Consider the following 25247-nt stretch of genomic DNA (forward strand, 5'->3'; position numbering starts at 1 on the left):
GCTCCGGTGCTGATCCGCCTCTGGAGGTAGTATCAGGGCCGCATTATTGGTGAGCCGTCCCAGTGTGAACGGATAATGCGGAGGCGCGGAGCGAGGGCGTGTCGGTCGTGCAGTCTGATAACTACACAGGTCCTTCACTCAACTAAATACAGAGAAATGTCCCACAAAGCAACGTTACAGGACCGAACAAAAGTAACATAGTAACTGTAAATGTCTTTGGCAACTTATATGAGGAAAACAAATACCACAGCTGTACGTGGAGAAGTGTCCGTCCTCCTGTCTGTCCTACCGACTCTTCCTCACATTTCTGCTCAAAAAACAGCATCTGTCACCGGCTAAAAACTTTAACTAACCGTGTTTGTGATGAAAATAAATCACTGCGACCGTCAGCTCTCCGGACCGAGACTTCAGGGAACTTTTCCCCAGAAAACAGCCTCCGTCCCCGCGAGTGACAGAGTCAGACAGCATCCTGTTTACTGATGGTGATTATGTATAATTATGTAATTTAGCACGAAAAACTTAACTCCGTCACTTTCCAGGATGTTTGGTGGGTCAGGATCTCAATCACTACACATTATAACAGCATCCATATGATTATAAACTGTCCGCGGGTTTGGATTAACAGGGGAACACCTGGGAAACACCGACGTCATCAACATGACGTGTACCGTCACGCCTCTTTAGGAGCCGCAGCGCCGGCTTTCTGTGTGAATTACACACATGAAGGTGGAGATGCTTCGCTCTGTGTGAATCACCATCGGCGGAGAACTGGCGAACCACCGCTCCGGAGATAATGCAGAGAGGCTGTTTAAAAACGGCTAGAGAAACAAACACAGCATACAGCAAGCTAAGAGCTCATTCTTAAACAGCACTGTTTCGTGAGTAGTTTGGTTTTGTAGCGTCGGACCTCGAACAAACCAAGGTTCGCTGTAGGGCTGGGCGATATGGACTAATAGTCATATCCCGATATATTTAGGCTGAATTTCAATATACGATATATATCCCGATATTTTTATGCAAAGTGAGAGCAAATGTTCAGTCAAAATAAAAGCCAAATATGACATGTGGGTGGGAATTTAGTCATTTTAGGGGCAAGTCCATTTGGCCTTCACTTTTTTTTTTTGGTCAGGGGCACAAAGGCCACTGAGTAAAATTTGTTGATTTACCTTTCAGACTGATACCATAACATCCTAATTTATAATAAGACATGGATTATGTATTAAAACATTTTTTTAAATACCAATATCAAGTTAATGTTACATTACAAAACAGTTTTTTTTAAGTAGGGTTAGAGTGAGGTGAGTTTTGTGACACTACACTGAATATTAGTGTTATTGAATATTTCTCCCAAATAGAAATTCCCCCAAATTATGGCAAAGCACATTTTTTCTAAACAAAAAAATTGTAGAATAACCAGCAGGAGACCACTGATGTGTGGAGTGATTTTGGTAGCACTACACTCTGAATAATAGTGAAGTTATTGAATATTTTTTGTAGTTTCTCTTTTCGGTGTAGCACTTTGTAGACGGTCCCTGCGCCCTCGTCTCACAGACGGCTGACCATGCAGACCAGATTAATGTCCAGACGCTCGTTTTGATTAACATACGGTTGTAGCTCTTTGTCTTCCTTACTACGGTAGGAAAGAGCCGTCGTTTGTGTTTTAACAAGGTTTCACTTATGAGTTATTGATCCGGGAAGTTCGAATCTGTGAATATATTTCCAACTTTACCGGACTAAATCCTACCACATACGTCAGTTACGTATCATGTCAAAACCGGCTGAGCTCGCTTGCTGTGCTGTAAGTTTCGTTCTTCTGTTTTGAGACGCTGCTGCTGTTTGAGAGGCTTTCACGTGAGATCATCGTGGTGATGAGACTCCACCTGCGCGAACCGCGGACTCACTGAAGTTACTGTGAGTGACTACTGTGCACTCAGGTGGCTGTAATTCAAGACAAGCTCGCTACACTGTCCGGTGGCCGTGCGATGATATTTTTTCACGGGGTATCAAGGCCAAAGTGCGGGGCAACGGCGGCCACCAAAGTGTTTGTTGAAGAGTGCCGGAGTGTCTGTTCCAGCCCCTCCCCTCCCTGTGCATGAAGGAGGAGGGGCGGGGGGAGCAGTGCAGAGAGCTCCGGGTCAGTGGTTTGCCCGGAGCAAGGACCACAGCGCAAATTTGAACTATATCGATGTATGCGATATGGTCTAATTCCATATCACATTTCAAAAATATATCGATATAAGTTTTATATCGATATATCGCCCAGCCCTAGTTCGCTGCAAAGTTTGTTTAAAGACTGAACTAAAGGCAGCAGACCGAGCCACTTATTTCAGCATCTCAAAATAGATGCATTTATCAGAGTGGGACACTTGTTGGTTACTACAATATGTACAAGACCGCGGCAGCCCACAAACACCCGCTATAAAGCAGCCAACATTAGCAGAATCATTTTATCATTGTGTCCCATATGACAAGAAAGGATCCCGGTGGACAGCTTTTATGGATGCAGATACGTTGCATATCGCTAAAGATATTGTGCCTGTATATACAGTGGAGTCGGAGGCTCATCCACATGCTGAAAATGTTCGACCTCAGGTTTGTGTTACGAAGCCATAACGGGTCCTCTGCAGAGGAAGTAGACAGGCTCATATTACTGGTCAAAAATGTGTTAAAAAGACAGCAAGCACACACCTCATGTCCTGTACATCTACCAACATGTGATGATAACTATGCAGATGTTTAATTTAGTGTACATATCTTCAGGGACACAAAATACTTTTTGTAAACAAAAGACACTTTTTGCAAAAAGTATTTAATGAAAGTTATGTTAACACTTTATGAATATCAATATGGAAACTGATCTGTTTTTAAAATAGCAAGCAATCTGACATGTTAAATTTATGTTTACAAAAGCATTTTATCAAAAAGGGACACATTCTTTTCAAAAGGATGCACTTTTATTTATATTTTCAAGTAAGTTCGAAGCTGCACTGTTTACAATGTCAGGGCAAATTTGGTTAAAATAAAAGCAATAAAAGAAATGCAATGTTTTTAATAATTTCTTTGTCATTTGAAGTTCCTTCTTGAGAAGGAAAAAAAAATCGATTAAAATCGTAAATCGAGTTTGGTGTGAAAAAATCGGAGATTCAATTTTTAGGCCATATTGCCCAGCCCTACCTTTACAAGTGTAAAGTTAGATACTACATTGTGTTAGTATTACTAAGGAATGTTACATTCCTGTCAAAATGCCCATCTGTTGTTGCTTGCTGGGCTTGAGTTTGCCATGTTATGCTTTCAGCATATTTTTTGAGAATGCAGTACCTTTGAGGCTATTCTGGAGAATATTCTGGACAGTATTTTTCATTGTTTATATATTAGGGCTACCAAACAATTAATTTTTTAAATCGCGATTAATCGCATTTTGGCCATAGTTAACTTGCGATTAATCGCAAATTAATTGCAATTTTTTGGGCACATTTTTTTCTGTTCTCAATGTACCTTAATGTATTTTTTCATGTTCTTAATACTTTTAACAACATAAGAAAGGGCAAATATGCTTGCTTTATGAACATTTTTATTCAACACTTCAAATAATGCAGGAAAATAAAAGGCCTTTTTTGTTGTCTGCTTTTGGCGAGGGGGGGGGGGCTCTCTGCATCTGCCATGTGTTTGGCTTGCAAGTGATATTTGAGACTCAATGTACTTCGAAGGTAACTCATTTCATGTCGACAGTACGTGCAGATAACTTTTGTCCTATCGACCAAACCATCTGGCAGTGTTTTCGAAAGCAGTTTGCCGTTCATACCGGAAATTACCAAATAATAGCCGGGTTTCAATTAACCGCAGGGTCCCTTTAAACGCCAGTGCAGATGTATATTTTGGTAAGTAACCGCCTTTTCCAAATAAATGTCGGGTCTAATTTTGTATTTTTTTTAAATTAAGGAAGAAGAGGTGTCCACTGACACTGCACGTTTTTCTTCTTCGCCTTTTTCACGCAGTGTGCTGCTTTCTGTCAGTCAATATCACACTGATGATCGCCATGGCTCCGGCGCAGCTAAACAATAAAAAGTACGACTTGAAATTCAAACTTTCTGTCGTGATATATTCAGAGGAAAACTCGGGAGAAGCAGCCGCTAGACGTTTCTGTCGACCCGAAGAGAGTGAGAGAAACGGAGCTTCAGCGTCTGTCTGAGGAGGACAGCAGCAGGGCCAGGCTGCCTGGTGGAGGGAGGAAGAAGTCTAGCGAGGAGCCTGAGTAATCATCCAGGGATGAGTTATCAGCAAACGGGCACGCCACAAGAGAGTGTCCCGCAAAATGATCAGGGCGATGGAGAAACAAATGTCCGCCACCGTGAGTGACAGCAGAGATGAGGAGTTTGCAGCAAGTGCTGGTTGGCTGAATCGTTTCCTCCGCAGCAACAACTTCACTTGCAGAAGGATGCCAGAGAATTCACCGAGAAGCTGGAGAAGTTTGTGGCATTTTCATCCCGGATTATTGTGCGGAAGGAATTAAACACTTGTCCCAAATTGCCGCCTGGTCTGTTAAGTGATTGAAACAAATAAACACCCGGCTATTATTTGGTATTTTATGGTAAGTCCTTCCTTCATTTCCTCACTTTTCAGTCCGCCGTGTTTTTCCCGAACCGCCAACCCTGCTTCTTCTTCTTCTGATTCCCTCTCTTATTCTTCTGCCACCCTCTGTATCAAGACTACAGGTGCCACCGACGGCCGTAAATCATTAAATGTGCGTTTTTTGGGGGTTTTTTTTATACCGAGCGTTAATCTCGTGTTAAAAAAATTAACGGCGTTAAGAGGACGTTGCGTTAACGCGTTATTAACGCGTTAACTTTGACAGCCCTATTATATATATAATAATAATATAACAATAAACATGAATCTGATCTGCATGAAGCAAGCATATTTGTCCAGTCCCATGTTGAGAAGGGTATTACAAACTTGAAAAATATCCCTTTAAGGTGCATTTAGAACAGATAAAAATCTGCAATTAATTTGCGATATACTATGGAAAATCATGCAATTAATCACAATTAAACATTTTAAACGACTGACAGACCTAGTGATTACAGTAACAGATAACAGTTCATTATCAACCAGCTGTTATCGCTGTCATATGATAACAAAACAATGTCCAGTGTGTTTCCCACAGGATTTTGTGAGATTATGGGGGTGGACCTTGCAATAGGGGGTCCAGGGGCATAATCCCCTAGAAGAAAATTTTGCACATTTTATAATTAAATGTATCAATCTGGTGCACTTTGAGAGAACAGTTAAGAGGCCATCTATAAATAACATTACCATAAACGAGAAACTATAAAATGTAGAATATAACCAAATATAACACCAAGCTTTGGCTCTGCTGCCTGTTGATTAGTCTAGTTCTCACAATTTAAGTTGTACTTAAGTCTCGTGTTTTTCAGGCACAGAGTTACAGGACACCACTGGAAGTGGCAGGTAAATAAAACACAGGCAGAGAGATATGAGCTATGTACTGCCCGGCTAGGTTAACAAGACAGACAAACAGACTGGAGCGAGACTAACTACAGGCACATCAACTCAACAACAGTGTTTGATACCACAATTATAAGTCTTTATTATCTCTATTTCTTTCCATGACTAGAGGATTTAGCAAGTTCTGCCTCACTTAAGTTGTAAACATTGACACAGCTTTGAAACGAAGGGGAGGTGGCGTAATTTGCAGGGCCTCGTACCGGAGTGTGCTCACACATATACTCTGGTACGAGGCCCACACAGAAATCATCTGAGGTGTAAATCCTGTGAAAGTGTTATTACACACTCACATATCTTTTAAACCGAACCAGGTTGAGCCTGCATTTAGTTTCTTGGACCCGCTTGTGATGCTGTGCTGTCATATTCTTGCTGTCATATTCTTCCCATTTAAGCATGTTTCAAACTTTAAAGAACAAAGGATATCCTTCACTGCAATATACTACAAACAGCTCTTGGGATAAAGAAAGTTGTTTTTGCATTGGTCATTACATCCCTAACTCCTGCTGCTGGTGAATTATAATTGCTGCCATTATATTTTGTATACGCCTACAGCTCTTTATAAATGCATTGGCATGTCAGTTCTGATCTGTAGTGAAAACAAATATCTTCCTTCCTGATTGGCTTGGTCTATTATTTGTAAGATGAGAAAAACACTTTACAAGAGACTACCGTTTCCCAAACAAAAGTCTGATGATTTCATTAGACTATGTGACTCATCGCTAAAGGGGATTTTGAATAAACTAGTAGAATCAGAAATAGAAAGACAAAGAGTGAATTGATTCACTTGAAAGGAGACACACTTAAACAGCAATCTACATCACTGGAGTACACAGGAAAACCCCTTGTGGGCAAGGAAGATATTTATTCCTCAGGCTGTTCTGCTACTTCCCAATGCAATCTCCCCTAAAAAAAAAAACCCAGTAAAAGGTATAATATTCCGTGGTTTGGATAAAAACAAACGTTTAACTATTTTATTTGGTATTCTGAGTTGTTGCTATAGCAAGATGTTATAATGGGGTACTCTGGAGCAGCCTTATCCCCATCAGAGCAGTAGATGGGCACAGAGGGAGATATGAATAAAGAAACAGCTGTTTGTTCCTCGAGACTCCCACATACAGACACATGGAAACTGTGAGCACACCACCGCCTTCACCACAACAACAGGGCCTGAAGAAACCAAGGAATTCCTGCAGTAAAATGATAATGTTCACAAGCTTCATCTGTGCTGCCAAGGCAAGGATCAAATATTCCCCAATGGAGTCAATTCAACAAGTCAACTGAATTTTCTGTAAAGCTGAAGGGCAGATTGAATCATCTTTTGAGCTTTTTGCATTGTCTGACATTAACTTGCTACATCATATGTTCCCCTGCATTGTAAACCCAACATAGGGTTGTTAAGTAAGTTGTCTGTTGTGGTTAGCTTAATAACAGTCCATGTAACTGATACATTACCAAGAGGGGAAATGCAATAAGGAGGTGCTGACTGACTGTCAAACCTCCAGAACTCTTTTTGAAGGGTTACTCTGAAGCACTGCTATAATCACAGAGTGATCCAAACAGGCCACATTAATGATTTCACAAACAAAAGTAAAGTTACCACTTCAGGATTGTGTGCCTCTGCCAACCAGTCAGTTGCTGTTTACATCCATATCTTTTTTAGACTCATACAGTATACATGTACTGAAGACTTCGAAGGAAGAAGGCCTTAGGTGTATTTTTGCTGATTGTTGGTCGCTGGCAATGACTACAGTGATTGATTTTTAGCAAAACCCATGAAAAAGTGGTGGACTCGCGTCTAAGTTCATTGAGACACACATAACAGAGTCAAATTCCATGTAGAGTTCACATCCTGACCAATCTGTGCGCATGTTACAGAAGCAAGTTGACAAGCAGTGCAACTGCGCCACTCGCGCCGAAGAGTAGGGAATAAATGTAACCTATACACATAATCTGTTGAAAAAATGTGACGTGCAGCACATCGTATCCATATTTTTCTGGCACAAATCCACTTCATCCCTTCACGCTGAGGAGGCACTTGACTTGTGAGAGAAAAAAACACTCTAGCCTACAGAATTAACACTCATTGCATTTCTAACTGTGACTAAACCAAAGCTGTTGCATAGTTGCTTTGGCAAAATAGCTTATGGCCCAAAAAGAGATATTAAAAAGTGTAGAATTAAAGTAAAACTCTTGCCAAAACGCAGCCTAGTGTCTTTTTGTGAATGTACCCGAGTCAAACTTTCCTTTAAAAGCATAATTACGACGAAAACGGCACTTTTAAGATTGACCTTATTTTTGTTTTCAGGTCAAAATCATTTTCAATGGGAGTGAGAGGGGCAAACACTATGATAGCATCAAAATCACTATTTTTAAAACACTAAGAAGGCTTGACACAACATGAAACTTTGCTTGTAGTATCACCAGGGTCTCTACACATGAACTTGAGCGTTGAGAACATTGTTTGTGTACACAGAGTTTACTAAAAAGAAAGTTTTTGAACAACTCTCATTAGCAGTTGTTTTTCCGCTCGCCGCTGTCTTGCCAGTCAAGAAGTGCGACGTAACATGGAGAAGAGTTAAGGTCCATGTTAACTATCCATGCAAGATCTCACGTGACTTTTTTGGCTTTTGATTTGAAGTATTGTTTCTTACATCTCCTTACAGCTCCTTTTTCAACTTCAAGGTTAATATTGTTTTTCGCTAACAACAAAACAATGAATTATCCGTGCATTTATATGGAACTAAGCTTTAGGTTGAGACCCTAGGTTGCATTCTGCATTCTGCATTTAGAACACAAAAAACACAGCAATCACATAGGCTAATGATGATAATCAACAGCAACAACAACTGAGGGTCTCTCTGTGTGAGTTTAGCATACCTGCCCAACTACATCGGCAATCTCCAATTGTGGCTGGTTGGAAAATGTTAATGCATCGCCCAACCTAATCTACTTCAAATTGAACTCACTCATAGATACAAGCCACTTACATACACCTTATATTTTTAATCTGAAGATCCATGCATTATTTAATGATAAAGAAAGATCTGTTCCTTTATACTGCTCAACTCAAAGAGTTAATGGGGTTTATTCTGGCCTGAGACCTATTCTCCATCCAAGTGTCATGGAACAACATCTCGTGGTTTTTGTGTAATCCTGCTAAAAAAACTAAAAAAACATAAAGGTGAAAGCATAACTTCTTTGGCGAAGGTAAACTTATAAGCATAAGAGCTGAGTTAGAAGAGGTCTTGTTAAAGGACCAATGTGTAGGATTTAGTAGCATCTAGCAGTATGGTTGAAGATTGCATCCAACAACATACCCCTCTTTTCACCCTTCCCTATGGTGGCCACTAAAAACACTAAAGGCCCTCACTAGAGCCAGTCACACTTTTCACAGTTTTGTTGCTGTGCCAGCACTGGATAAAGTAGCATACTGGACTTCTATGATTGGTTGGCAGGTTGTGAAATTATCTTTTGCTTGTGGGAGCTGAACAGCAGTCACTTCTCAGAGCTAATGTCAAAATGTTATCTGCCCTGGCTAGCTTGACTTTTAGCTCATCATTCTTCTTTTAAAGTGCTTTTCCATGTATTTAGTCACAGTAGCTCCCAATGTCATAACAAACTTGGGCTTGAGGTAACATAACCAAACTAGTTCTTTCAATCCCTCGCCATCCTCCGCTACAAAGCATCACACATTTTAACTCACATTTGAATTTGCTATCGTTTTGGAGTAAATACTCCAACAATAAGCATTTATATCACGTTTCTCTTTTTACCTCAGCCTGCTCATGCGAAGCAGCATACAGTAGGTCTGTTCTCAAATCAATTGTTAGACCAACATGCATAACCGTTCAAAAATATTCTCAGCAGTTACTGGCAACTCTAACTCTTATGAAAAAAATGTGGACATTATCATTAAAAGAATGTTATATTCAGTTTCTGAAATACCCTAAACTCTTCACACTGGACCACGAAGTGTTGAAACACAAATTACTGTTCACGAAACATCTACTGAGACGAGAGGTAGTCTGTACACGTGCCAGTGTACTGTCTGGTTTTGTGGCTGTAAAACTGTAAAATATTTCCCCTGAGGAAGTAACCCAGCTTGTTTTCAAGTTTAAACTAAGAGGCAATGACACAGAGTGAACCACTGACCTTCAGCTAACCCAACATTCAAAAGATGCCTGCATCAAAGTGGTCAGAGTAGCCAAGACACACAAACAGTTTCAAGATAACAGCTTGAAAGAACAAACTTTCTGGCTAATTTATCTGTAATATTTATGAATTGTGCCCCATTGGAAAGGGGCCTGCAGCTTAGACGGTATTGTGCTTGTAATACTGCAGCACGACGTCCTCATGCTCTGAGACATAAAGAAGATGCAACAACTTAGTCCTAGCAAAGCTGTGTCCCACTTACATACCCGCATGCACTTCATAGCTGAGGCAGTACTATGGAAACTTGTGGATGAGTCAAGACATCTTACGTCATTACATACACTCCTAAGTTTAAACAGATGAGATAGAAGCACCCGGCACATCTCACTCATGGAAACACAAGCACTACCTGAAATCTGAACTCTGAAAGCAGGTTCAGAGGCAAAGTTACATTGACAACCTACATACATCATTGGGCTGGATGGACAGCCAAATTCTCTTGTCAGTCTACGCTTCATACCGTCAGATGACTTATCGTCTTTAAAATAGGCCCTAAACCACCTGGCAATAGTTCAGCAAGGGAATGACTTGTTATTTTAACAACTTGTAGACACATGAAAAAAGAACAGTGCTTGGATATGCCATCTTTTCTAAATCACTACACAGCCCTGCCCTGTGTATGTGAGGAAATCAAATTTCACATAGCACTGGATGCCTTGCATTTCAATTTTGATCATAATACACTGTTCCACAAACCTTCAGACCTGGCTGTCATTCATAAATTCAGTCACTTACCGGAGGACCTGGCTCTCCTTTGGGGCCATGGAGACCATCTTCGTAGTCATATAAGAAGTCTGGCTCCTCATATCCATAATCATATCCTCCCATCTCTACATCATCATAGCTGCCATCCAGATTATGCTGTTCTGAGGTGTCCACCTGATTCTCCCGGTATAAAGTGGTGCCGTTGACCCTAAGGTGAGTCTCCATGACCTGTTGACTCTGTTTGAGCACAAAGCCAGAGTCCCTGGAGCTGGTGATGGAGTTGTTCCTGAGTCCTTCCTTCACTCGACTTTGCCTGACTTGGGAAATCAGACCTGGTGTGGCATCTGGAGTCGGTAGGCTCCATGAGCTGCTCTCTTCCTCTGTGCTGTTTTCAGAGAGATCAGTGTCTCCCTGGGAGCTACTCCCTTTTGCCAACACATTTTTAGTGGTGGTGATAGTTGTGCTATAGGTGAGATCCAGAACTGCTCGTCCACGATGGGTGGTTAGGGTAGGGTTGTCAGGCGGAGGCAAGGATGTGGTGGAGTGGGCAAAGGGCTCCAATGTGGAAATTTGGCTTGGATCCCCCAGATTAGGCTGAACTGATGGGCTCAGAGTTGAGTACTGTCTGACCAAACTAGCAGAGGACAGTTTGAAAGCTGCTGTGGTTTTTACAGGGATTTGATCGGTAGCTGCTACTCCAACGACGGACTTGGTCAAGGTGTTAGAAGGAGGGTCATTTACCTCAATATCCAAACTAGGATGTGGGGAAGGCAATCGATAAGTGTCGGCCAGCCGGCACTGTGTTTTAAGGTAGTTGCAATAGTGCGCGGCAGCTTGGGCTGAGGGATAGATATCTAGCTGGCAGACTCGACCATTGAATGGTGCTGCTTTGGAGTTCATCCTCCCCAGAGTGAAGAGACCCCCAGAATCCCTCAGTGTCTGAGACCTCCCCAGGGTGTGCTCCCGCTGCTGCACTGCCCCACAATCTGCAAAGAAGGACACTGACCGTGCACGAACACCAACAGCAAAAGGGTGCTGGCGCCCATCTTGCCAGTTGTAGGTGAAGTAGATGGGGGCTTTTTCGGCAGTGTAAACCACCACTCTGCGTGGAAGCAGCTGAATGCCAAAACGCAGTCTGTCCCTACCATCCTTGACACTAAAAAGAAAAGCATTGTTTGCTCGCCAGGAGCTTAGGCTAACCACAACAGAAAACTCCTCCCCAATCTCCGGAAAAAGATCGCCTGCTGGAGCCTCATAGAGGGAGTTTGAGTCGAGTAATACCCCGTATCCAGAAACAGGATGATTCAAAGGTGAGGAAAAAGTTGTGTGAGTAGTCAGAGGTGAGTTTGTCCTCTTGTAGGGACTGTCTGCACTGCTTTGAGATGCAAGTCCCAATCGATAGAGGATATCCACTCCTGCAAGATAGAGTAGAGATTTGGTATGATTAACATGCAGACACAAAGGAGGTATACTTTGGTTAAATAATTTCAAAAAAACTTATCAGACAGTTTCTTTTAAGATAAATTCAACAACACAACTTTAAATATGTGAACAGTTTGGGAATATACATTTAGTAATGTGGTCTTTATGCACTTGATTTTGACTTGAGCTTGGTAGTGGATTTTGAGCAATGTGCAATAGTTTTTATTTGGATCCTTGGGAAAAATCTAGCAAATAAAATCACAAAACCAAGAAGAAAATCATCCTTTGACAATGTTATCAGATTCTAATAATCTTGCAGCTAAGAGGAGAAACAAAATGTATTTGCAATGACAAATGCCTGTGACTATTTTTGATAAAAACAACTGTTGAGCAAGAAGAAGTGAAAAATGTATTGTGCAGTGACAAAAGAATTTGCTTTTACAATTTATGGTATTTTACTTTTATTGAAGATTTGACAACAGGGAGCCACAAGACAATGCTCCCCTTTTATATTTTAAGTAAGGCTGCTGTGCTACTGTCTCAATTGTGTAAATGTGATTTGTTATTCAAGTTGTTACAGATGACCATAAATTACACCAGATATTATTGCATTGGTTATTTTGTCAAAGATGCTTTATTCGCCCTCCATGGTTGTTAATTCTTTATCTAAAAAAGCAAAAACAATTTACATGGAAGACCAACTATTTTGATTATCGAATAATTGTTTCAGTTATTTTCCAAGCCAAACATTTGCCGGTTCCAAAATGCTTTGAACTGTTGGGTTGGACAACAGATCACTGGCACTGCACAAATATTAGATATTTTATAGACTAAACAATTAATTTAATAAAAGTGATGATCAGCAGATTACTTGAAGATGAAAATAATCCCTTCAAACATCATTGCTACAAGTGAAAACAAATGTGGGACATTACGAAACCTGTCCTTGTTCAAGCTAGGCTATATGACTGAGGATAAAAAAAATCACTGATTAGATCAGATTAGATATTAAAGCCCCACAACAGCCTCCACGTGATGCCCGTGACCCCTCCCTGTTTTCATCCTGAAGCAAGTACAAGAAAGTCAGCTGTGGCCCAGATGAGTGGACGGGACTAGAGAGGTAAGGGGCTGAACTAGGATACAGGAAACCAGTCCACACAGCCTTTTTGAATCATTCTGCCAACAGAGATTCATGAGAGGAGCTTTCCTCAATATGGTCCTGTCATTCTTTTCCCATGCCCACAGGTAATTTCTCAAAGAACTTGCTGACAGTGAGGCACAACCAGGCAAAAGCACTTTGGAGACAGAGGATGTTCTGTGCAGTTTTGGCTTTGAGTAACAAGAAAATGTGTGATCACAAGGCAGGAGGGCAATGTGTCACATGTGTGACATATGTCTCAACTGAGCAGGGATAGTTACATAATTTTTTTTTATTATTAATATGACAAATGGGAACAAGGTTACCTGACACAAACTGTAATTGTAAATGTCAACTACATCACAAACGGGAGGGACTTTTAGATACTGACCTGATCTGAATGCACGTGTGCACACATGTGAAAAAGTGGGCAAAAGATTAAGAAGAGATACGCTGTCAGTCTGCGCATCTGTGAGTGTGCTAGCAGACTGAGGCAGCAGTGATATGAAAGCCTGTGATGCTTTTTAAGCCAGTGTGTTTGTGTGTACACAGGGCTCCTGACTAACTTTATATATTAGGAGCACAGTGGCCCCTAACTGAACATTTTAGGAGCACAATTGCAAAATGTAGGGGTACATACTGCAATTACATTGACTATATAATATAAATATAATATATATTATATAATAATTAAGAAACTATTGTATGTCTAGTTCAGTTTCACGCCATTCTTCATTTGCAGGTCGAGTTGGACTTTATATTTGGTAGTTCATCTTTGGCAATGAAAAAGGCGTGTTAAACTTAAATATTAATTCTGCCTCCTCGGCGCACAGATTAACAGCCTCTTGCCTTCTAAATGCAACTGTCAGTGTAGTTGCATTTTCATTGGAGTGCAGAAAACAGTATTTTTTGCACTTTTTTGCCACACTTGTGTCGTCAGACTCGGACTCATCCTCTGAGTTAGGATATGACTCTGGCACACTACTAGGCTTATCTGGGAGAAAATAAGCATCAAGAGTTTGTTTCGCCATGGTTCGCTGAAAGTAAACCTTCTCCTTCTGTGCTTGGAACGACTTTAGGACCAGCCCCCTCCACACATTAGCCACTTACAGTGCCATTCCCCATTTCCTGCTTCTCTCACACACATTGAGTTGCCACATGTGATTCCAGATTCCAGATTCTTAGATTCGCCCTTTCCACGTACCAGTGTAAAAAAACAAACACCGGTAAATTTACTGGTCGCACATGCGCCACTAAATGTAAAATTAGGCCCGCATGACTCAAATTCTCAAATTTCTCAAATGTCTCCAATTTTGGTCCAAAATGGAACCATTTGGTTGCAGTCTGGAGCCCTGGTACATGTGTGTATAAGTGCATCTAAATGCTTTGGAGCGATCTCATGAGCAGTTTAAAGTAAATGTCATAAGTTTAAACAGATTTTAAAAGGCTGCTTTTTGAGAGCATGGTGTGTTCAAGAATGCAGATGCTAAAAGAAGAGAAAAGGCCAGATCAAATTTCAGATGAGTTGCACGTGTACAGCCTTTTGACACTTTACCTTTTTCAGGGGCTCAAATCAGGCAGGTGAAGGATGTCCATTAGGGGTGGTTAATCAGCCCAATTTCCCGATTTGATTTGATTCCGATTATTGAAGTCTCAATTCAATTACAGAATCGATTTTCGATTATTAACGATTATCGATTCGATTTTCGATTATTAACAATTATCGATTCAATTTTCGATTATTAACGATTATTGATCTTCCATTTAACATCAGTCAGCTGCTGAATTATTTGTCTTCTCTTTTGAGTAACACCTCACAGCACCGTCAATATTGTATAGTGTAACTGTCATAGGTGGAAATCCCGGGGGACATGTCCCCCCCTCCAGTAAAGCTGTCCCCCCGAGAGTAATTTAAGACACAATTAATAATTTTTGAGTAGCATTTATTGAAAGCACAATGTAAGCGGTGCTCATTATAATCGCGCAATAATGTGCTATTTACATCTGTAAAGATTCCCCCCAAAAATTCCCAAATGGTTGAGTCCATCCCACACTCTTTCCAACGGGCGGAGCTGGCAGCTGCAGCAGCGTGTGGACGGACCCTGCTACTCACACCGTGCTTGGTGGGGTAAGAGGTCTATACCACACAGACATAGTTACATAAGTTACAACAACACACATCCCATTTACAAAATGCTCCAAGTCCAGGCTGCCTGCAATATTTATCCTGCATTGTTCAAAAGCCTACTCAATTACGAGTGCTGTTAAGCTAAGTTAAAAGCTACAGATAGTGATAGTCACAGACAGAGAAGAGAGGAGAGGGAGAGGACAGGACAGGACAAGAGCAGTAATAATTATTTGTGTCATTCTAAAAGACTGTCTGGATATAAATGTCAGAATCAGATATTACTGACATTTTAGATGTATTTACAGGAAGGTTTTATCCAGTTATCCAGAGTTAATTGTCTTAACTCTCTATCTGTAAAACTGAGATAGATAGAGAGTTAGAATACATACAGTTTTGTGGCATAATTGTCAGATGTTTGTTGACAACACAATAAATATATATTTTTGAGAAATTGTTTTATGTTGGATTATTCTTGAAGGTATTTCCTTTAGTTTTGGGATTGTTTGGAGCTTTTACCTCTTGTAAAGATATTTAATGGACTGTGGTGGAAGTTAGAGCAGTGAACAAAGGTATTATGTCAGATGTGTTCACATAAAGTGTATTATTGCCACCTTCCACCTAATACCATTGTTTTCTATTGCTGGGTGAATAAACAAGAACTTGTATACAGGTAGGGTAAGGACTAATACAGTATAATGCAATTATTGTAATTATCATTACTTTTGATAACATTTTTTAAAACATTTGATTTGACCAGGCTGACAGTGCACGAGTGCAACACTGCGAGAGAGAGAAAATTGCATAATCTGACATCTTTCATCTGGAAAAAGGCAGTTATCTGATTATGAGAAATCTGATAAACAAACTTATTCATTGCATGTGTACATGTTAATTTGATTTCAATCATTTTGTTTGAAATCTAGACATGTGCAGGTGGACTCAGCCAGTGCTAAGAAAGGTCTTCTGCCTGCCTGTTGGAGAGATAGAGAGACTAATGCATCAAATTGCGGTAAAAGATGCTGTATAAAAGACAGGCTACAACTTTTACTAATTGTCCCCCCCTGGAATTATTCTCTAAGATTTTACTGTTTATTGTCCCCCCCAACTATGAAATGGGATTTTCGCCCCTGGTAACTGTAATATCCAAATTATTATTTTTTACTTTGTTTTAAATGTAGTCTTTCACTGTTAAAAGAAAGTTGCCAAGCTCAGCAGCCAGACTCATGTTAGAAGCATTGTTGGTGACGAGAACCAGGTCGTGTTTCTCTATTCCCCACTCGTCTGCCATTGCTTTGAGAAACATATATGCACATATTTGCGCTTGTGTGGCTATCATCCATAGCTCTCATCTGTAGTACGTGGGACATTAGCTTCCATTAACTGTGACATAATGAGCTGTAACGGTCACGTATGAGACTGTAGCTCTGGATGTCCAGGCATCGTAGGTTACTGCTACCCTGTGAGCGGAGTTGAGGGACTCTTGCATAGAAAGCTTTGTCTCCTTGTAAAGATTTGGAATCGATTTAAGTGTGAAAAAGCTCCGGGATGAAATAACATATCTTGGCTCCAGACTGTGGACCATGTAGCGTAAACCAGTAAGAGGAGGACTCCGGTTTGTATTACAATTTTTTATTTTTTTAAATCGATCTTTGGAAATTTAATAATTGACTCATAATAATAATAATAAACAACATTATAATCGCGATTAATCAATAATCGATTTTTTTCACCACCCCTAATGTCCAAGGCCACAAGATTGAACATAACTTTAAAAAATAGATATATGGCTACTTCAGACATTGTCATACAGCAAGGGTAGTCAACTAGTGTTGTTTCTGCCATAGAAGTTTTTGGATAGAAAACAAAATAACTCTTTCTCAGCTGCAGTGCTTCGGGGGGAGACAGGCAAAGAGGGTGAAAGTGCAATAAATAGAAATAAGACATACAGTAGATCATCCTGGATGCCGTTCTGTACAGTTTCAATTCTACATCCCAGGTCAGGAGACTATCTATCTGCAGCTGATATAAGAACACACGGAGATGTCCTTGACATTCTTAGCCTGAAGTAATGTCAGCTCGGATTCCAATTAACCTGTCTCATATGTGAAGACAAGCTGCTCTAGCTCTGTGTGCATTCCTCTTTCCCTTGTTATGATGGATTGATCCTGCTTTGAGGGGGCTCATCAAACACAGATACATGGGGAGAAGAAAATGCAAGATGGAAAGGGGGTGTTTTGCTTCATCTGTGCAACAGGACGGTAGAAATGCACATACATGTGAGGATGTGAACAAATATGTGAAGATTCATCATGAGGTAAATCTTAAATCAAGTGTGCATGTACTCTATATGGTATTTCTGGCAGTGGTCCAGTGATATGTCACTCAACAATATATCCTCTCAACACACTCATGGGCAGCTCGCTGGATTAAAACGTGTCTGCATTTTCTTTAGATCACTTTGACAGCAGTCTTTCTTGCTGTAATGAAGACAAGTCCTTTCAAGAAAAAAGTCACATCCGGAGAAATATGGGGGACTTTATTCCAACTGTCCCAACGGCTATGAAGAAACTAAGTTGTGCTGACTGTGCCTTGTTGGAAAAAAGATCTACTCTGCTATCAATAATCACCTCCTAACTTCTGCAACTTCTCTCTGACCTTATCTTCAGCATCTGACCAGCTAAAGGAACACAGTCTCCAATACATTCTAAGCATTTAACTGAGATTTCCTCTTCCTCATGTCTGACTGATTGGTGTACTTTCCCTGAGTGCTGTTCCTAGCATGTACTTCACATACTGTTTGCATGTGACATATTTAGAGCCCTCTCTGGTGGACCAGAGATGCGAGCACTGGCAGGAAAAGAGATGGGTAAACAAAATGGCAAGTAAGGTTAAGGGACTATTTTGGCTGCCTCTGCATGCATGCTGTGGCCTGGAGAGCAAGAACAGACATGTTGAGGAGAAGGTTAAAGATGAGCAAAGAAAGAGGAGCTCCTGTTTTAAGTCACTGTCCCTATGCATACTTGTCACAGTATAAAATATTAATTGTAAATGGACTTGTAGATCAAGCATTTTTCTGGCCGTCAAACCACTCAAAGAACTTTATAAACTTCATAAACTTGCCATATTCAATCACATGCACATGGCTGAGGCTAGCGTTGACCGTGCCCACCTTGAGCGATACAGTGCTTCCTAACCAATGTTCCCTACAATATAGAATGAATCACACAGTCACATTGCTGTAACAATGACAGTTACTTCCGACTGGATGACTGGCCACTGATTTGCATTGTGGACATAATGTGAAATCAGCAAACTTGTTTATTTGTGTGGCCACTTCAGCAGTAACTGTAACATTTAAGGACATACAGTAAAATACCATGGTACCACCTACATAACATGTCTACTGTACCTATTTTATGTACTGTGTTACTTTGCTTGAGTCTTTGATCAGAAATCTCTGTCTAACTGCCTGTTAGGGTTCATCTGAAAACCTTTCTGTCTGCCAATGCTTTCCATTGAAGCAATTTTAAAGCTTTGAACTGCACTGTGACTTTTATTTTCTAATCTTGTCTCTTTTAAACCTTTTTTTTTTAGCCTATTAAATACTTCTTTTAATGTTATTTGTATACATCTGTAAAGCACTTTGAGTTGCCTTGTGTCTGAGTTGTGCTATAAAAATAAACTTGCCTTGTCTTGCCTTCATTCAAGCTGTCATTTTCTGTGGTCTGTGGTCCAACAAATAAATTATGTCTCCAACCTAATGTAAATGAATGTTCTGTTTTTGTCAGCATCAAAATGCATTTTAGATGAATCAGATGTATACACTTTGACAAAGCATAGCATCATTTAAGACAATAGTGTGTGACGAGGGGCTTTCTACATGGAAGTTATTGTAAACAAACATTGTGATTCAGTCTATATTTCTGTGCTCAGCTATTCACTCATCCACTCGCACACCAATGGAACAGCCAACAGGAGCAAAGTGGGGTTCGGTATCTTGACCAAGAACAATTTGACATGAACATGGAGCCAAGGATCAAACCACAGGCCTTCCGATTACTAGATTATCACTCTACCTCAACCCTGCCAATACAAGGTATAAATCTGATGCAAGTGTTCTCGTTTACAGAGATGTGAAATCGGTATACTACATGGAACTATATAAAAATGATTTTTATATAAAGTAGCATGAGACCGGATATGACTGAAGGGCTATAAAACTGACTTAAGCTAAAACGTAAGTCAGTCTTAAGTCTCTAGTTTTCTTATAGTTACACCGACTAAAAAAAATGATCTGCTTGATTAAGTCAGTATACTGACTGAGGGAGGTGCATAACACTCCACTTCACAAAAAAGACCAAGTAAAAGGCCTTTTTATAAAAACTGTGCCACTAATTATCTTAAAGTCACCACTTAGTTATGCATTTGAGTCCTGTTGTTTACCTTGAGCTAGGTAGTCTTCTTCTCCAGAGAGCACTGCTGAGCATACTGACAGGAGCAGGATAAAGTTCCACCTAGAGGGACAGACAAACACGAATTAATAAAAGATTAACTCATTTTAACAGCTCATATATTATACATGCATGTGTCCACTTATTCCATCACAATACGGATAAAAACATACACATTAACATGTATGACTAAATTAGATGTCGAAGGCGCCTTGGGCTTTGCAGCCTGGGATGAAAACCAAAACTCCAGGATAAAACCAAAGCAAATATAAGGGAGGGCAAAACATGACAACTGTACACACAGAGGAGCAGGGCTAGAAATTCATGCCTAGTCATGCTCTGAGGCAACACTGCTAACAACTTGACAAACCTTTTCCCACTGAAACACAATCCTGGTTACATAGTTGATCTGAGGAACTGCTATTCACCATAAAGATGTATACGAGGTTATTTTCACTGTGTAAACCTCTGTCAAAGTGGAGATGTCCGTATTCTACACCCTGATTAGATACTACCGATTAACCTGAGTGCACTGAGACCATATGTGGTGACAGCACACAGACAAGCCAACACTCAGGTCTAATATTAAATCAAAGTACTGATCTCTTATTGAAGTTTTGTCTCAGTCTCAAGTGTGTTGCAGTGGGCGAAGTTGAGGAGAGTCTGAGAAAAACAAGAATGAAATGACTCTTTCTCAATTCAGTCACTGACTGTGAGATGATCAGCCTTGCTTACACGATGAGAGAGAGTCTCTCCGTAATCAATAATCAATTTATATTTCAAGTGCCAGTGTATGTCTTGGCGACAAACAAAAGGTATGCCCCAGTTGATGTACCAGCAAATTTGCCAGTTGTCTGTGGCAGTAGAGGACTGTCAAAACTGTTTTCTTGTGCTAAAAGCCAGTCAAACAACAGCAACATTACACTAGTCAAAAAGAGTTGTGCACCACTGAATAGTTATCTGCCAGTGGAATTTGAGTTGAACACTGTTTGTAAGCTGCATATAACATTGGCATCATCATAATATTATAATTGGTAGTGGACAATTATTTGAGACAATGGAGGTAGGATGTATTTCCACCCTTTGTGTACATAACAAAGAGCAGGAATAGGCACTCAAGACACGAACTGACTGGGGATTCGCACATTACAAGGTCCCTGGCACTTATACAGCTCAAGCTCATGGAATGCAGCCGTTATTCATGTGGAACCTTCATTACCTAGCTGCACCTGTATTTGCCAAAACGCCCACCACAAGAATAATGAAACAATAACACGAAACAATACCTAATGTTAAATCTATTACCCTAAACAAGGCATGTGTGGCTCCTGCTATTGCATGAGAACAGGTCGGGAAGCATAATTTATTAACACTGAATTATGAGATGACCTTGAGAAAAGACCTCAACTAGTGAGCAATAAGGGACAGTTACGTCAACAATCGGCGATACAAGCTAATATTAGGCTAGCGAGCGAGGGTTGATAAACTTAAACTGGCATTAACCTTAACTAGCTTTTTTGTTGAAATGCAAATGCGTTTTCATATTAACCATGGTAGCATTTGCATACAGCTAAGGTAATGCTAGCATTGTGTTAACTTCACATTAGCTAACTAGCTTTCAAACTACAGTAGGGTACACACAGTGAATAGCTAACAAATCCTCACACTCTTCCCGAGCCTTAAAAACATATTTCTAGGCACTGCCAGCCGTAATAGGTTACTCGGCGTCTTGAAGTTAGGATCTGGAGATTTTAATCATTATTGGTGTCATTAGGACTGACCCTAGGCTTGCTTTCCACGGTCGAAGCGAATACCGCCCCCCAGCGTTACTTCAACAATGCCGGTGATTTCCGTAGGGTGTCCCATCATAATATATCGCGAAACTCTACGACTAAAGGTTACTTTTGACATAAGTGGCTGCCTTTCCATTTTTAAAGTTCGACTGCTGTCAGCTGTATGGTTTTGTATGGTTGTATTAGTCTCTCGACAGTATGCTAAGTTATCCTTTTAACAGTTAACCGTTGCCAGCTAGCTGTACGTAATTTCGAGCTCACGGAGTAAATTATGATGCGTTCCAGTGTCCTTCCGAGTTCGTATTCCCGACTTTCAATCTAGACACGTCCCGTGCATCTGGATGGAAAGCTTAAAAACTTCACAAGCAAATACAGCAGCTGATTTAACAGTGAAGGGCACTGAAAAAAAGACAAAAGGAGTAGGCTACTACCGCATACCCTCAAAGATTAACTTTCACTTAACGTCTCATCGCCAGATAACGTGTTTTCCATTTCGGAGGTCGTTTTTATCAGTGTTCCCAGTGCAATGGAACGCACCATTATAAATTGAACCGAAGTGCGTCTTAAGTGTCCTTGAGATTTTTATGAACACCTGGCAGCTGATTAAAAACGTGAAGGCCAACGTGATAATAATATGATAATAAAGGGAAACATCAACATAGCTCTACAGACTAATATATTCTGGTGTAGGTTATAAATTGTATCCTGTGCAATGTGACCGTCATTGATAGAGAGATAATTGATAAAGAGGAAATTACTTCATTTCTTAATTGTTCAACATGAACTCATATAGGCTATAGGCAAATATATTTCATCTCATAAACCCTGCAGTGCACTCGAACACTTATTAATGCCCTGTCACTATAAAATATGTAAATATGTAATCTGAGATTCACAATAATAAAGTATTGTAACTTGATAACTTTCTGTTACCTCAATTAGAACTAAAGGCAAGAGAACAGAAGTATCAATAAGATTACGTTTAACGTTTTAATTGTAACTAGTGTGTGTGCATATGTGCACGGTTACAGACTAGCATATCATTTGTTATTTTAGAATTGTAATCCTGTTAGTTATCTTTTTGTTAATAAATGTATCTGTAATCTAATTACATCTTTGTACTCATTTGTACTCAAATGATTAGTCGATGAGTTAGTCCACAAAAAAATAACTCTGATATCCAAGTCATTTTTTATATCATTATATATCAAATGCTGTTTGATTTTGGATTGTTGATTGGCCAAAACAAGCAATCTGGGGTCGACCCAATTTCCTCTGGGAATCTGTGATGTGCCTTTTTTAGTGGGCCTTATCTTCTTTCATTTTTGTAGACTAAACAGTAATTCAGTTCATCAGAAAAATGAGAAATCAGTCGGGGGAACATGTCAGCCCTTTAAAAGGCAACCCGATTCCTTCTTTTACGAAGGCAGTCAACTGTGACATTTTTATGTCTGAAAATATAGTCAGGCAGGGACTCTTTCTGTGTCATGTTTAATTGTGTCCAGACAATGATGGGTTTCGTCTCTGAGGCATAGTTGGTTAATAACAATTTAATGGAAGCATGCCTCGGCAAAGTTATGACCACAAAGAGCGAGAAGGCCCAGCTAAGCTTTGGAGAGAGAAGTGTCACGCCTGCCTTTTAAGATTCATTTTTCCAGCTTGTGGAGAGCACTTTGCTTCATGGATCTTGATTTCTGAACCTCTTTTTTACTTTTTTAATAAACAGGAGGACATTATCAGATTACATATTCTATTAAAGCCACAAATACTATCAAATATTCGGTTTTATAGCAATGCACAAACCACATCTTCATACGCTAATGTTTTTCAAAATAGAGGAAAAAGACTCCTGCACACTGTCCACTTCTCTTGCAATTAAGTTTAAGTTGCTGTTAAGTTTGAGTATTTAGACCTTCATCAGGTTATCAGATTATTTAGATTACCCGATGATGAACTATTTACCAGAAACATTGTGGACAGCGTGCAGAAGTGTTTTTTTCCTGATTTTGTCGGCCTTCGGTCTTCTCCTGTCGATCTTAAGGTTTGCAAAAGCTGTACTCTGAAAATAAAGTAAAGTGAAAGCACAACGTCTTGTTTGTGAAACTAACACTTTTAGTAGATCTTATTTTAATTTCAAACAGTGTTAATCAATCAATGAGATGCTGGGACCTTCGTCTTAAACTTAAACTTAAGCACATTATGACTTTGCTCTTTAATAGATTCACCGAACCACAGTCCTTTGACCCTCACTGACCCCGCCTCTAGGTGGCACTGCCCACCATATAGCCAGAGGGCAGCAGTACTATTGTACTATGTGCAATTGGTGAAAGGCCAAAGAGATGTGAGAAATCCAAGAGTAGTGTGCCTTTACTGTACAGACTGCAATGACATTTGTATTTCCTTATTCAGACAAACTTGACGTATACAGATTATGTTAATGCTGGTTCTAAACGGGTGCTTTTACACTACATTTAAAAAAGATTTCATTGTTCATTTTTCAAGTTGTGTGTCCTCTGGGTCCATCTTCTTCTCGTTTTATGTCGAATCTACAGGAGGACTTAACTGTGCAAAAATTCAGCTGTAAAATAAAATATGTCTACTGAAATGCACTTGGAGTGCAGAGTTTTTTTTTGTCAGACCATCATGCCCATCTATCCAAGAATGTTTTCATACTTTTGTCCCACAGTTTTCAGGTGAGTTCATTCATCTGTGTCTCCATAACAAGATCATATTTGTCATCACTGTTGCACTCTCACCATCCTTGTTGATATCCTATTGCTAAGAAACTTTTTCTGAAATTAGACTGATTTAATACCACCTCAACCTAACTGAAAAAATTTACTATTTTGTAAATGTGGGATATTCAGATTTTAAGATTTCTCCCTCAACAGTAGCCCAACTGTTCATCATCAGTCAAGTCACGTCATCTCTTTTCTCCTACAAGTGTAACCCTGAGCATAGTTTGCAGAGCATTTATCGTGAAAGCTTCAAAGTGTACTCTGTGCATTTAGAGCAAATCAATCACATCGATTGACATCACAGCCCTGCCCACAGAGACAGCTGCGGACACAGCCTTCTGTGGCTTCTGGCAACTGGATGATTTTCGACACAGTGTGGTGGTAGCACAAAAGACACGAGGAGACGGTAGTCCTGCTCTTTTAATACGCGCTTACGTAAGACTACCAAAAAGGGTACTATCAATAACAGGCTGCTGTCACACCTTAAACCCTCTGGTTTATTATGTGAGCATAATGGCTACCAATAGCCTGATAGCTCCATGGTCTTTGAGGACCAGATTAACCCGGCAAAGAAGCCACCAGTGTTTACGTGGCCGTGTTTAATGGATCGCCGCAGACAGGCAGCCATGTTTGTTTTCCCGGGGCAATGCGGCCCTGCAGACTTGAGCGAAAGAAAAGAGAAAACAGAGAGGAAAGGAATGACTCTAAGTAGAAACACTATGAGCTGTGCCCGTCACCTGCTCCCCATCGGGAAAGTGGTGTGACATTCCTCTGTTGGGAAACACAGATTTATCCCTGAAGCAGGAAAAAGCAAGAGATGAAAACAAAGAGTGGAATATATCTCAACAGCCGCTCATGGGATAAATCTGAAATGTATAAAGCCAACGAGTAGCTGGTTTTGCTTAAAGGTTGGCTGGGTTTAAACGTAGACCAAAAAGGAAAAAGAAAAAACTAAATATAACGCTGAACATTCCCTTTTGGAGTGTCAACTGTGGCCATCTGATGCTGATTCAGACAGCCTTTTTCTGCCTGTCTGTCACACAGTCTCCCTGTTCAGGGCTATTTAAGGCATCGCTGAGGCTCTGCCGCCAAACGGACTCAGGTCACCGCTTCAAGACATCTAAGGTGACGTAA

At 40.3% G+C, this 25247-nt stretch overlaps 1 protein-coding gene across 1 annotated transcript in view; it reads right to left on the reverse strand.

Annotated features, from left to right (window-relative positions):
- The window catches only part of col24a1 (collagen type XXIV alpha 1 chain), a 109556-nt gene that overhangs the window by 77278 nt on the left and 7031 nt on the right, over positions 1–25247 (reverse strand). The window contains exons 2-3 of the mRNA XM_030434034.1: positions 19575–19645; positions 10474–11858 (exon numbers count right to left, since the gene is read on the reverse strand). Of these exons, the coding sequence (XP_030289894.1) occupies positions 10474–11858; positions 19575–19645 (1456 nt within the window). The remainder of the gene's footprint in view (positions 1–10473; positions 11859–19574; positions 19646–25247) is intronic.

Source organism: Sparus aurata, chromosome 11 (genome assembly GCF_900880675.1).
Source record: "Sparus aurata chromosome 11, fSpaAur1.1, whole genome shotgun sequence".
NCBI classification, from domain to species: domain Eukaryota; kingdom Metazoa; phylum Chordata; class Actinopteri; order Spariformes; family Sparidae; genus Sparus; species Sparus aurata.